This window comes from Coenobita brevimanus, chromosome 25 (genome assembly GCF_032717465.1).
Source record: "Coenobita brevimanus isolate Jiangsu-jjx chromosome 25, ASM3271746v2, whole genome shotgun sequence".
Lineage (NCBI taxonomy): Eukaryota > Metazoa > Arthropoda > Malacostraca > Decapoda > Coenobitidae > Coenobita > Coenobita brevimanus.
Genome location: NC_136978.1, coordinates 670,047 through 685,500, shown reverse-complemented (window position 1 = coordinate 685,500; position 15,454 = coordinate 670,047). Strand labels below are relative to the sequence as shown.

At 37.1% G+C, this 15,454-nt stretch overlaps 1 protein-coding gene across 3 annotated transcripts in view; it reads left to right on the top strand.

Annotated features, from left to right (window-relative positions):
* The window catches only part of LOC145393843 (mechanosensory protein 2-like), a 262,649-nt gene extending 255,193 nt beyond the window's left edge, over positions 1 to 7,456 (top strand). For 2 of the 3 annotated variants that reach the window (XM_080267886.1, XM_080267885.1), the window contains exon 7: positions 5,753 to 7,456. In XM_080267886.1, the coding sequence (XP_080124012.1) occupies positions 5,753 to 5,920 (168 nt within the window). In that variant the 3' untranslated portion in view covers positions 5,921 to 7,456. The remainder of the gene's footprint in view (positions 1 to 5,752) is intronic. The other variant, XM_080267887.1, reaches the window with a different exon arrangement.
* The last annotated feature ends 7,998 nt before the right edge of the window (positions 7,457 to 15,454 follow it).

Sequence of the window (15,454 nt, the reverse complement as noted above, 5' to 3'; positions counted from 1 at the left end):
GTTCTTGTGAAAACTGTTAAAGCTGGAATCTGCATATTTTATTTTAACTTTTTAGGGTGTTTTGCTGTGATATTAATGACAGATGTTAAACTTAATACTAGATAGATCAGGTCATTGTGTTAAGAGACAAAAAGACTACAAATATATCAGTATGAGTTTGACCACTGATCAGATCTATCATGGCTATGGAAGTTTTTACTGGTTTTTCATCACCACAGCCATCTTACTTTATAATCTTCAGGGTTTGCAGAGACACCAATAGAACTAGGCAAAGGTGTGTTAGTGCTCACATTCATGAATGAATGTGAAATATTGGTAGTCATGACATGAATGTGGACAGTCCAGAGGAAGAGTAATGGAGATGTTACTGTATTATATGTGGATCATGTAAGTTAGGATGTGGAGCAAGGAAGTTGTCGATCAAAGCATTGCAGAAAGGAATGCTAAAATTTTCTGGTCATAGACAGAAACTGGATATGACAAGATCGGTGAAAAAGGTGCAAGCAATTGTGCATGAGTGTGAGGGTGGGAGGAGGCATGGGAGGCCAAGACACCTTGTTATGAATGAATATGTGGGAGAGCAAAAAATGAATTTCGGCAAGCAGATTTAATGAAGGATCCAGTGGATGGGTAATTTAGTAAGTAGATGTATAATGAGGATTGTACGCATTTTTAGTTCGTTAAGTTAATGGAGTTATCTACGTGTAGTGAATTCAGTGTAGGCTGCGACAACTCCGATAACGATGACACAAAGTGCAGAGTAGGGACCCAGTTTATTTCAATATTTTGCCAACACTGGCTTCCTCAGGAATTGCATACAGTATTTACACACAGCAACTTAAGTAGGACTCAGAGCTCCAAGATAGTTGTCATGTTCTTGAACAACCAGAACAATCAGAACAAACAATGCTATTGTTCATCATAGATTAGATACCAGACACAGAACACCATGGAATGAGGCTAAGTTTGTGTTACATGAGAGTAATGTAACGAAATGTAGATGTCTTGAGTCTGCCCATGTTGCTGTATCAAACAGTTTTACTCAGAATAGGAGAATTTATACGCAGGCCAAACCTTTAGCCTACTTTTAACTAGCAAAAGACCTAAAGTACGATATATATATATATATATATATATATATATATATAATCATCATTGTCTGGACCTCCTCTCACACCCAAGGGCAGGGTGAGGAGTAGCAATGTCCAGACAGCCCAATTTTGCCCAATCCAATCGGCCATGCTTCCATTCACTCATCACTCAAGCCCCGGGAATCCTGGCTCTATCCGTTATGTCAACAACATTCATCACGCTCTGTAGCTTCACACAAACGTATCCGATAGAGTCAATCCAGACGCCGCCATGTTAAAAAGGGGTACCAAAATCCCTGATCATGCACTTCTCCTCACAACGCTCATCCAGCCAGCTCGATCTCTTGTCAGTTCCATAGCCTCATCATGGCAGTCGTCGTCATCAATATATTATATATTAGATAAATAGATAGATAGGTAGACAAATAGGTAGGTAGGTAGGTAGGTAGATAGATAGATAGATAGATAGATAGACAGAAAGATAAATATAGATATAGACATAGTGTACTATTTAATAGAGTTATATACCATACTACTTTCAACGATACTTATTAGGTCTTGAAATGGTTGAAAGCCTGGAGATAAAATTAATTAATTTTAAAGAATCCAAAGTTAAATAATGCTCAAAGGTATGTAGTCATCCTGTATTATTTTGGGCCTTGGTACTAGAGTGAAAGTTGAAAACATAATGGTACCTATGTCTTTTCTCCTGCTTTTTTTGTGTGTTTTCAACAGTTGATGCCACTGCACTATGGTTGTTTCAATGTGCCACAAATGCATTTCACTTCTCATGTGTCACAGGATGTGTAGAGTTCTTGTTTCACAGTCTGTGCTTGGCATTTGGAGTATCTCTGTGAGTTACTGACCATTTCCAAGTCACATGATCGTCCCACAGCTGACATATTGCACCTTTCATTTTACATTCATCACAACTTGGTTTTCCTACTTTGTGTTTTGCAGTGACACTCTTATTTGAAGTTCATTGAAGGTATGCAAATACTGTACATTACATGGTACACTGGATGTGTTTGCACACAAGCTGTAGGTATTTTATTTTAGTATTGTTGGTTCATATCCTCACTTCCTGTGATAATAACAATACCTTAATCTCTGTGTTCATTAGTGATCATTAAGTCTGGCATACATTTGCATTTTCTGTAGTCGTTAATCCTTTTTTTTTTTTTTTCAATGTTTCCAAGTGTTGCAGTTATTGATCCTGTATTTTTGTTAACATTTCTAGGTGAGCCAGTTGGTTGTGATTTTTTTCTTTACCATGCCATTTTTAACATTCTTTTAATGTAAATTGTTTGAAAGAAAAAAATTGGTTTACATTTCTTAAATTTTTAATGAAGTGTAATACAGAACAATTAGAATGTTTTATAGCAGTTTTGAGGATGTTGTAGGATCACCTTTCAAGTTTAAGTTATTCGGGGTCGTGAACTGGTGTGGACCGTAGGGATTGTGGATCTTGTTATATGTTTTGAAGGAAACTGACATCCTTAACCCTTTGACTCCAGGAAACATTCTTTTTTAGTTTGCTCTTACAACTTCCAAATGATTTTATTTGACCTACAAAAGACCTTTTGCACTGAAAGGGTTTATTAAGTCTATATCTAACCCCTCCAGTTCAAAAGTCTGTCTTGAGTTGAATAAAATGATCAGGAAATGGCAAGAACAAAATATGAAAGACATCCCTAGTTTCAATGGGTTAAAAGAGGCTGTGATAATTCTTAAACTTAATGAAGTTCTCTTGCTAATAAAAACCAAAAGTATTTTACTTTATGGATAGATGATTAATTGCTGAATGTTATATTTAGAATAGAAAAATTCCACAAGAACTGTAAGACTGTTACTCTTCAGTAAATTTGTCTAAACACGAAATTAAATTAGCACACTCAACTAAATAATAACAGTAATTTCAACATACGCCTCCATCCATGCTTCTATAGCTAGAAATGTGTAGCCTTGCTTATGAATTATGTAATTCTTCCTGCTGGTACTACCTCAGCAGGTAAGGGAATGAATGATGGTAGGCAGTCAGTAGTCGCACTACAATATAATCCATTTCAAAGTAGTATTGTGCTCTGCCAATACTCACACCCCTCCAACTTAATTGTATTCTCTCATTGTAACTCCATCATCTGTAACTATAGTCCATCCCAGATTAGAATTATAGTTACAGGTAATGGAGTTAGAGTGAGGGAGTAGGAACATGTGTGCAAGGATGTGAATTGTGGCTGAGTGTACTAATAATTTGAATGGATTTTAGATCACACCAAAGATGCTTCAGAGATTTTTTGTTACTCCAGTTCTCTCTTCTCAGCTGAGTTTACTGTGCAAGAGATTGATGGGCATGAAGCAGTGTGCACTTAGCTCAACCCATCCTCTTTATGCATCAGTTAATTTCAGTTTGAGCTCTTTGGTTCTTTGAAACTCCTTGTGTATCTTTGGACTGATTGGTAATGTTGCCACAGCCGTATCTGAAATAGCTGCTAGCACCTTGGTCTTATACCGCATAGTTCAGTACTCGGAGATTGGATTAGTTTGTACAGTTCTTATAGCAAGCACCGAATTCTTGTATCGCATTAGTCACTGCTCAGTGATTGGATTGTAAGTACCATAGTGTAATGTAGCTCTTAAGGAAATTTTGATGGCCAGTGGAGGTCGTTTAATTCAACTTTTAATGTCGTTCTTAACTACACTATTTTTTATCTAAATACCCCACAGAAACCCCCACTGATAACAATAGAACCTGTACTTTGCCTCTTCTAGCCCTTAGTGATAGTGAGCAATAGTTGTACTGTAGACTTGAACTTTCTTCATAAAACCCGGGAATTTATGCTTGAGCCTGTAACAGAATCCTCTTTTTCCTCTCTACCCACTGTGCCTATCCCTTCTCCTTCCCCACCCACCTCCACCATCACCATCTCACCTGTCACATCCCTTTAACCACCAATACTCCACCTTTCCTGTAGCCCACTAAGCCTACCATAATTTTCTGTATATTTAGCATATTCGTTTCAGGCACTGCAGAGAGCCAAACAAGCCATGTATTTTCACAGACAAATTACTTTTTTGTAATCAAAATTAGTATTAATTAGTGTACAGAGTTGTACTGATATCTTTTTGTGTGTGTATATCATGAAAAGCACATGATACATGTGAGGAATAAAAAAAAAAAAAAAAAAAGCTGCATGTGGAAATACGTATGTAATTTATGTGTATTAACAGAGAAGACCTGTATAGTAGTAGGCATGAAGCTCCAGGGTAGTGTATGATAAGAGGTCAAAGCCCAGGCCTCTTGTAATTAACCTTGCAGCAGCATCTTAGACCTGTACTGGAGCATTCTGTCTTGTACCCCAACAGTACTAATACCAAGTGGTCTCTGCTAAACTTTTTTGGACTTGTACAAAATGTATGTGATCCATACCCAAACACTGCATTTTGTACTCATGTGATGTGTTCTAGGCCATGCTATGTTCATTAAGGAATGGTGCCAGAGAATACATTTTTCTTTTTTTTGTTTAGGTACAGTAACCCAACAGACAGAATTGCATCACAGTTTTGAACAGGAGCTTTGTGATTAAATTCAGGAACATTTTCTTCATGTGAATGATAACACTGGTCTTGGAGGAGACAAGGATTATCTCATAAGCAAGAGCACTGTGATCATGTAACATGGAGACTGTGATCCTGAGAAGAGCTTTGTGTTAAGCATGATGTTCTCATGTCATAACAAAGCACTGTTCTTTTAATGGGTAGGTAACATAAGCCCCTTTGCTGCCATTATTATATACAGTACAGCATAACAGTTATTAATTCTAATGCTGTGCAGTGTATCAGCCAAGTTTTGTTTGGACTAAAAGCTAAATTTTTCCCTTAAACATGACACAGCTAAATAAGGCAGTTCGTCGGAATGGTGATGAGCTAAAGGAGTGGAAGCCTTTGTACTGCAAGAGGGTGCATGATCCAAAGCAGCATATAATTTTTGCATGTTCAAAGAGTTTTGTGAAATTTATCTATTCTGCATATTAAGCTAAGTTTAGAATTAAGTGTTTGTGATCAATGCTGGTATATGTAATAGATTCAAACAAAAATCTTAAGATGAAAATAAAGTAAAAGAAGACTGTATGTCCTCTAAAATATATAAAACTTTTTGGCATATGTAAAAGAACTGTCACTAAATCTAATAAATTTCCTTTAATTATTTACAGTTCAGTGAACAGAAAGGTACTTTTTAAATTGCATTAGTTGAGATTCAGTAATGGGAAGAATGAAAGTGACATTGGATATTAAAAGCAAGAACACAGTACAGTACAAGGGTTGAAAGGCACCCTCAATTTTCCCATAAATTCCCTTCTAGCCAGCCATTTATACCACCACCCCAGACAGTGGCCTTGGGGTTTAAGATTTACGCATAGAGCCCAGGGATGTCTTTTTCATTTTATTCTTGCCATATCCTAATGATTTCATTCAGCATAGGATAGACTTTTCAGACTGGAGGGGTTAAATACGGATTTAATAAACCCTTTCAGCACAAGTGGCCTTTCCTAAGCAGAATATAAATGTTTGATAGCAAGAAGAATACACTAAAAAAAAAAGACATTGCCTGGATTCAAAGGGTTGAGGCCACAAAACTAATACTCTCTTTATCTCTGCAGCTGCGCTACATGCAGACCCTCAATGCCATAAGCGCTGAGAAGAATTCCACCATCATATTCCCGCTTCCCATCGATCTCCTCTCCCACTACATGAAGAACGCAAATTCCAACGGCAAAAATGGGAAGAACGGCAAGAGCAAGAAAGACCTGCTCTCAGATGATGAATAGGGAATACTGAATATTTCAAGATACACAAGTGACACCACCCTGAAGAGAACTGCCAAGCTAGCCTTCAGTTAGGGTCAGATAGTGATTGTAGAATTTTTGGATCTTGAGCTGTACATTTTCCTAAGCTACGATCATCATCATCCGTAGCTTGCAATTTTTCCTCTCCATTTTTGTGCCTCAAGTCAGGGTTTGGTCTTCAGTTTCCAGTGGCTGTCATGCCTTCTGGCCTCGGAGCCTCTAGTTCTCTTAAGTGTGGACTTTGGCTATTTGGAACCTCTGTGGGACCACCCTAGATGAAGGTATGTTTTTACTTCACAGGGATGGAGGATTTTTTTTTTTTTTCCTCAAAGATCCTTCAGCTGACAACTAGAGGTATGGGGGCTGTGGGGTAGTGGATTGTAGGTATGAAGACTCACTCCATTTGAGGCTTGCTTGTAGGGTGGTGAGGGCTGGGGTATGACTTGGAGTCCCTCACTTCGTGTGTCACTGCCTTTGGCGACATGTCGATTGATATGCTGTTGGAGCTCTTCAAAATGATTTAATATTCATAACAGTTCGAGCTCCCAGTAATGTCTTATAAGTTTGTCTTTCCTGTTAAATACTTCTGATGTACATAAAGCTGTCCATAACTTACTATAATTATAATCAAAAGGTGAACATTTGGATGATTAGTATAAAATTATTAATTCTGAAAGCACCTCATCCTCAAAAGGAGGTTGTGAATGAAGTACAGCCAAGGAGCCTTTGGGTGTGCAAGATGCCTGAGCTTTCTTTAGTCATACAGATTAGCATTTTCTCAGATAGTAGGAAAGGAGTCTCCCTTGTGTATCTTGAATAATTCCCACTGACTTTGAAGAATATATTACGAACTTCATATCACAGAACAATCAAAAGTTTTGTGGCAGTTTAGCATTTCAGAGTCATTCAAATGCAGGAGCACTAAGGATGTACTTAACCGCAAACACAAATTGAACCTTAACTTGGGAAAGACGGATTTTATGTATACAGTAGATGAGGCAGTCTGTTAATGCTATACGTGAAAACATACTAAACTGTATGAAAATGCCACAAAACTAACATCTTCCATGGTCATCCTGCAAATGTACTCCCCCCTACCATCACCAGTCACCAAATTCGTTATATTTGCTCATGATAATCAACTACAGTAATTCTCATAGGTGTGGATTCATGATTTCATGATCTGTCTTAAATTTTTCAGCTGTTAAGAATTTCAAGTTATATATTTTGGTAGACTAACATCTAGTTGAACACTGTGTTAGAGAACTTGGTATAAACTACAGGTACACCGATCTGCACTAAAATTATTATTCTTACTATTTTTTTTTTAATTAGCTGAACTTTTAATACAGGTGTTTTCTTATAAGTTAGTGTAGTGTTGAATGTTTGGCAAGACTTGGAGCCACCATGAAATAGTCAATACATTACACTTCATTTTTTCACAGCACTAAAGTAGTTGATTGCAAAATGTCTGCAAACTTAAATGGTGTACCAAGATTTCTCTTCCCCATTTTTTATTTATTTATTTTTTTCTAAGCATAGTCTTTGTGGTCTGTTTCTTAAGGCCTAGCAGTCCTTCTACATGCACTCTATCTCACATATTGAGTTTACAAATGTTATATCATTCAGTATGTGTACTCCCCATGTGACTCTGCTAATCTTATGTTTCAGCATTAATTATTTTGAAATTTCACTCCCCGATCTGAGCTTACTAATCTTAGTATCTTTCAGCATTTGTTAATTCAGACTGGATCCACAGCCACAGACTCATGCATATCAGCCACAGCATAACCCAGTGCCCTGTACTAATCCAGTGGCTCTCAACTCACAGTTCTTCCATACACTCACTCCACCATACACTTACTACAAGCAGAGATGCTCATAATTGTGAACCATAGCTTTTTAGCAATTAATCCTGTCTTTAGTAACAATTACTTAGACACAGCAATTCAGTTTTTGCTGTTCCTTCTATGGTGGCAATGCTCAGTCTAATACAGTACACCATCCCAGTTACACATTTAGAAGTAGGCTTTATGTTTTGAGGAATGTGGCAGCACTGTGTCTGTTCACGGTGGAATGGATGGACCTTTTTAAGAGGTGACATACTATGGAGTCTAGGTAGCTTGAGGTACTGCTGGACAAAGTTTCAGGATGTCATGAGGTTGCTCAAAACAGGGAGCCTGCCTGTAAGTGTGGAACTGGGGTTGACTGTACATCAGCTGCACAAAAGAGCAAGTAACCTAAAGTAGGGAGGGGGGGAAGAGTGTGTGGCATGTCGGCCTCAGCTAGACTGAGGCAATAAGTAGACTGTACCTTGGCCAGAGTTGTTCACTATTTAGAGGAGAAACTTGTTTCTGAGAAAAAAAAATTAAACTATAGTTGTATAGTGTATACTGTTTGAGAACAAGATGAAACTACAGTTGTATACCTGAACCCCAGGTAGGACCATGCTCGTTATGCAAGAATTTTTGCAAAGCACTAGTTGTACGAAGACTCTTCTCCCAAGATGGTGTATTGCTCTGACCTATGTTTTCAAGACCATGACAAATTTATGTTGCACTATCACAATATACTTATAGATCAATTATCATATAAATATAAATATATACAATATATATATATATATATATATAATTATGTAGCACTTAATAGCAATAATAAATGGAGAGCTTCATTATGATATGACAATTGTTCCACAGCATAAGGAGTCTGATTAGAGTTCATTGCTCTTGAAAAAAAAAAAAGTTCAGTAAATTTTAGGAACTATTTCAATATATATTATATTCATACTGCACACAGTGTTTAAATACCATAAAGTTTAAGTTTTCAGACAGATTTCTCTTTATCAAACATATGTTCATATGGTATAATTTAAAAATGCCAAAAGAACGATGTATGTGTTTATTATGTTTTATACATTATCAGGTTCTGTCCAACTCCCTGTATCAGTAGTGTATTCATACTGGTTATGTAAATTCATTAGTTACTTTATTGTAGTGCCAGAAATGCCCACCAATCCTTACCACCATGTTGGAATAAGAGCTTTCCTTTAAAATTTCCAGTAATTTCATTCGTGCATCGCAACTGTTCTGATGGATTTTTCAATGATACCATTGCCATGGGAGACGCTTTCATGACTCCATAGTATGTGCAGTTTCGTATATTTGTAAGCCAGTTTTGAATAAGTGAAAGCAGTGGCTGAAGGACTTTGCTTAATTTGAATTGCAAGAATGGGCAAAAAAAAAAAAAAAAAAAAAAAATGTGCTTGATCGTTGTGTGATCCTGCCACACTTTAAGATTCACCTTAACATAATAACCAAAAGATCACAGGGAAACACAGTAGAAATAATAAGTTAACCTCAAAAGAGTTCCCATGCCCAGAACTGCCTCTGATCACTTTTGTACAGGTACAGACAAATGTAATAATTGACAACCCCCAAGCAGACTAAACCATGGGCCAGTGAATAGTCCATTCTTTCTAAAATGAAACAAACCCCAGAAGAAGGTGAAAGTAAGGGCAAGCTCAGGATATATAATTGGGAAGTCAGTGGAAGATAATGGATGTCTCTGGCTGGCATCTTTTGTCTGCTATGGGGATACCAATTATTGGTTGTATCTGTACATTTACGGAACTTTCATAAGAGGAAGATGTTAACCAAGCATTGTTTGTGAACATGGTTCAGTTTTGTTGAAGAAAAATGTGTTAAATGTAGACAGACTTACAGCACAGGAAGTTTGATGAAAAATATTTTTATCTGTATGCTTAATATCAGGTCCCTCACCTCCCACCCTGTTCCTTGCATGAGGATGGGGACTGCAGGAAGAGGGCAACTTCAGCTTACAGTCCACCTGGTTCACATTCAGATGAGCCTGGGGCCACAACAACAGCAACAAATCTCGGCTGATTTTGGCGAAATATTTCCGCTTAAAGGCTGTTAGCCATCAGAAGCAGTACTTGGTGGCTTCCCTCCAAAATGCTACTCTTAAGCACTGGAAACCCTTTATGACCAAGATTTAGTACAGTCCAGTGTAATTTCAATTATGATTCTCAAAAGGGAGACAGATGACATCAAGAATCATGTAAATCGTAAATACTGTATGCAAACTGTAGACTGAAATTAAACACATTTATTATTTTCTTCAATTTGTAATCAAAATTGTTTCAGTTTCTCTTTTCAGGAAATGCTTCAGTAACATATTTATCTTCTTCACCACAAGGATGTACTTTTTGTCTTCTTGCTACACATAGACTGTTTTATTCAGCTTAGGAAAGGCTTTGAGGAGTGGAAGGTATTAATGTTGCCAGTTAACCCTCCCACAACACGACGTCTCTCATAAACTTGTGGAAAAAAAACATCCAAGTGGAAAAAAAGGGGAAAAGTACATCACTGCATTGATGGGGTAAATAAGCAGAGTTTTTGCTACAGTAGAGAAAGCAGATAAGGAACCATAAAGAATGCTTGGTTTGAAATGAGTTAAGTACTTTCATAAGTGCTGAGTGAAATCAAACTGGACTACCTGGGTTTTGTACACTATCACTGAACCTGGGTACAAAGTGCTTTCATGTATTTTAACTTGATCTTGATGTGGATAACATTAAAGGGGAAATGGTATAGAACTGGATTGAGGAAAACTAGCAATAGCACAACAAAATGACAACTTAGTTTAAAGTTGGGTATGGCTGATGGGTACGATTAACAAAGGTATGTTGAGAGTTATAAAAATTGAATTATTAGTGGTAAGTATTGTTTAAATGATATTTACTTTAACTGTAGGCGCATCAGTCAGTGGCTTTAAGCCATATTTGTACTCAGATACACAGAGAAGTAAATGGGAGTTACATATATAGTTTGGCATAATTTTATATTATACAGTAGTGCTTTGGGATATTATTGTTATGAACACAAAAAGATTTTCAAATACCAATAGGTGAAAAAAAAAAATTATAAAATATTTGTTATTGTTCTTTAAAACTTTTATATCTATGTAATACTGGAAAGTCCAAATTCATTATGGCAGTACACATTGTACATATAACAGTTTTACTCTCTTATCTTACTTCAGAGAGGGCTAGGTCTCTGGGCTAGCCAGTGTTTTACTGAAGAACAAATTGTATTAATAACACAGTCAGTGCAATATTGGCAGCCAGCAGCCACATGCGGAGCTGCTTCGTGTTTCAGAAAATTGTTCTATTGGAGGGACTAAGGCAAAACCTGTTAAACTGCTACCCAGTCAAACTCCAAATCAAGTGGACACGTTCTAATATACCTTTCAAACTATTAATAGTGATGCTCCTTAACGGTTTCTCTATATTAGCACTGAAAGTCCAACTTGTGTATTTAGTTGTATATAAGTAGCAATAAAGTGATAAACTGTTAGACTGTTGAAGTCATCAATGCATTATATTTGGCTTATGAGATAGTGCTTTTATCACATTATTTTCTCATTTTGTCGTAAGTGCTTTTATGTTACTAACCAGATTTACTCTCAAGTATCATTCTAGTAGGATATATTTTAGTTAAGATTACTATTTATTAATAATACACTTCTGCTTTTTTACTAATAATTGTAGGAATAATTATAATTATTACTAGATATAAATACTATATTATAAATCTACATGATGGTGTGGTGTGTAGGTAGGTGTGTGCTACAGGGATGAAGTAAAAGCATATCAGGGGAGGCAGGGAAGGGACCACCTGATACCAAGACCCAAAACAGCATTGCACTGTTGTCAGTTTGTTTTCACCTGACAGAACTGGTTGCATGAAATTCAAGCCTTAGTTATGAGGTAGGAGTGAGTCTTTTTGGTTACTCGTCAAATCAACCCTCCAATCTGACTGTAATTGGCGATCAACCGAGCTGAAAGGGGTCATTGATCTTTGTCAGGTTAGAACAATCATACTACAATCAAACTTTTCATCTTCATCTTGGAGTTGTTATAAACAATGCTTTTTGCATCAAACCAAGAATATGTTTTCCCAAAGCATATTTTCATTTCAGGGTGAAAAGTCATTTAATATTAAAATAAGAATGTTAAAACTGTATACTTTTTGCTACCCGTGCAAAAATATTATCTTGGACTATCTCAAAAGCTTTATTACAAGAAATAATATGAGTCAAGTATATTAGTTGAATTTGTATTTATAGTACAACTGGGTTAACCCATACCACGCTAGTGATGTAGAGCTACATCCCCCTCTAAAATGCCAGTGACATAAATCTACGTCCTGCAGCAATGAGAAGTCACTGCAGGCAACCAAAGTAAAATGGAAGGTTATAACATATCTTGCTAACTTCAGACATTTTTCCACTACGCTTACAACACTGATTTAGGAGTGCAGAAGGCGAGTGACAGTCTTTACAAGCTCACAGCTGCTCTGCTCTCTCAGTAACCCTGAAGATTTCAGAGGTCGAGTGGCACCAACCTGACTCGATTCAACCAACTTTCTGGCTTTTGTGATCTCATATTAAGCCCATTCAGTCACATAAAAGATCCAAACTCAGTTCACAAGCTCACAGCCGTTCTGTTCTCTCAGTGACCTTGACGATTTCAGAGGTCAAGTGGCACCTATCTAACTAGATTCAACTAACTTTTTGGCTTTGGTAATTACTTTTATGTGTGTCAGGGATCTTATATTGATGTATTAAGCTCATTTAGCCAGAAAAAAAAATCCAAAATCAGTTCACAAGCTCACAGATGCTTTGCTCTCTCAGTAACCTTGAAGATTTCAGAGGTTGAGTGGCACCAATGTAACTCGATTCAACAAACTTTCTAGCTTTGGCAATTACTTTTATTAGTGCCAAGAATCATACATTGATGTACTGAGCCCATTTAGCCAGAAAAAAAAAAATCCAAAATCGGCTAGCGTAGAGGAGTATCATTTTTCTTTTTGCCCAGTGTGGTATGGGTTAAGCAACATCATAATTTAATTGTGTTAGTAATTTACATACCAAGTACAGTCAATCATTGAGTAACATGGACAATATGGACTGGATAAGGATCATGGTACTCAGAAAGGTGTTGCTCAAATGATATGTTTGCATGACCAATGTACTGTACAATGCAGTCTGGCGACTTTGCAAAACTCTCACTTTTACCCCTTCTTACCATCCTACCCTACATAAATTACCCCCTACTTATACCCACCATCAGGTAAAACACTGAAGGAGATATATCTGTTGTAATTAAGAACATGATTGGTAAATAACATTAACAAAAATAAAAGTAGGTTGGGTACCAGTGTGTTGTTGATGTGTAGCTCCACGGCACTCTCCCGCCACCCCCCACCCCCAATATTATTGTTGTCATTGTTGAGATGTTGCTGTTCTTGCACTTCCTTCTTCAATATCTAAGTTGAATTCTTCAAAGTCTAGGGCTGAAACAGGAGAGTTGACCTCATTGTCGGAGGTGGATGTACCGACACGTAGGCAAGCCAATCATGACAAGTCTGACATCAATGCACGCGACATTCAGATTGCGTCACCAGGCCAGCTGACACTTTCTGTGTAAGCAAGGGCTTTTCCCCATGTTGATTATGACCTGTCGCATTATGCTGACCGTGTAAGTACAAAAACGTATTACTCAAGGATTGACTGTACTTTCAGACAAAAAAGGATTGCCATGGGTTTCAAATTCTAACCATCACAAAATAATCTTTTTGCATGGTTCATACAAAATGAATATAAAACTAATTATATATACTGTAGTTTCACCTAACTTGAACTTATCTTTTACAGAAACTATAGGTAATGAACCTGCTAAACAAAGTAGCCCTCTGTCTATTTTGTAAGCTGTGTCTAGTTATGCTTCCTCTTACTACATAATTTAGCTGAAACAAATGACCATTTCTCACAGGTAAGTTTAAAATAAACATTAGAACTTTCAAAGTTTAAATACTGCAGAGGTAGTATGTGGCTTGCAAAACACTAAAACCTTTATACAGAACAAATTAATGCAGTATTTATATAATGATTTGGTAACTGTAGCAGGCCTTTTCACAAAACCATACAGTATTTTCAACAGTATGTGCATAAGACAAGACAAACCAGACCCAAAATTTATCACATGGCATTATGTTTATAAAGCTAAGCAAACATATGTGACACTTTTTTCTTGAATTCCTTCTAACAATCATTTTAGAAGCAAAGCTATGACATACAAAACCCAAAATATATTGTATGGTACTGCATACCAACAACAAATGAAACCCAAACTTTGTCAGATGGTACTGCATGTATGTAGATAACCAATCTTATTTTACAGCCATTCTTAAACTCCTTCAAGCAGTTTATTTATAGGTAAGACTAGTGCTCTTTTGATAAACATCTGAATATAGGTGGTTCCTGACCCTACATCCCCAGCACAGCCATAGACATACCTTCCCTGGTTTCAAGAGCACCAGTGCTTGAAAACAAATATTTGAATAATTCTGAATTGTAAAATATAGAAAAGAGAAAGATATATAATCAATGCAGACCTAGAAATTATTGTTAATAGGATTTCCAGATTTTAATCACTATTAAGATTATTTTGAAGGCTTGATAAATGTTCACCTCGCCATTCATGATTGCATATATATGCTGCACTGCATTTGCTTGCTTGCTTCCATATTTTGGGCGTAAAGAGGTTTGTTTTATTTTAGATAGAAATCCATGTCTATGGGAGGTGATTTAAGAATTCCTGTATTTATATTTATTACCATAGATGCTCCATAGCGGAAGGAGTTTGTTTATCACTCTTGTTCCCCATATACCTCCTTCCACCCAAAATAGGGAGAGTCTCACACGTCCACAACTTCTGTGTTTCTCTTTCAATATTACAGATATATTTGCAAATCTTGTACACCTTGTTTCACAAAATAAAGAAATTACGTAAATGTGGGTGTATCATTCCAGTTCGTGGCTTGACCCCATTACTGTGGATCTCCTGGAGTGACCCCTTCATCTCACACCAAGCCCAAGCCACAGTGGCCCTTGTAGCAGATCATAAGACTTCTGCTTTTGGAACACATCTACCTGCTGGGCAGGGTAATGCAGTCTCTCCAAAATCTTCACTGCCAAAGATACTGGTATGAGAGTATGAAAACTTGTGTTCACAGAGTAACACTCAAATATGGTACTGTATTTACTCTGCTCTTTCTTATAAGTAAAATTAAAACTGTTTAAGAGACCAACCTACTACCAGCTATTGGCATTCATCATGCCCTCTGCTCACTGACAGCCCTTTATATGTACCTTTGCCTCATGGAGGCCGTGAATGGGGAAACCGGCTTCATGAACCCCTGAACACATGCACCTGCATCCATGAATACTTGGTACCTGGATAGAAAAGCTTGCATGGGGATGCAACAATGACAGTGAGATCTGCTCTCATGACTTGAGAAAGTGCATAGCCACTTCAGTGCTCTACGTCACATGATTACTGAAAGGATCAGCCTGGGTTTCTTTGGAGATAAAACACACTTTCCTTCAGATACTAACGTGCTTCTTTACCAAAAATGAACCATGACTTTG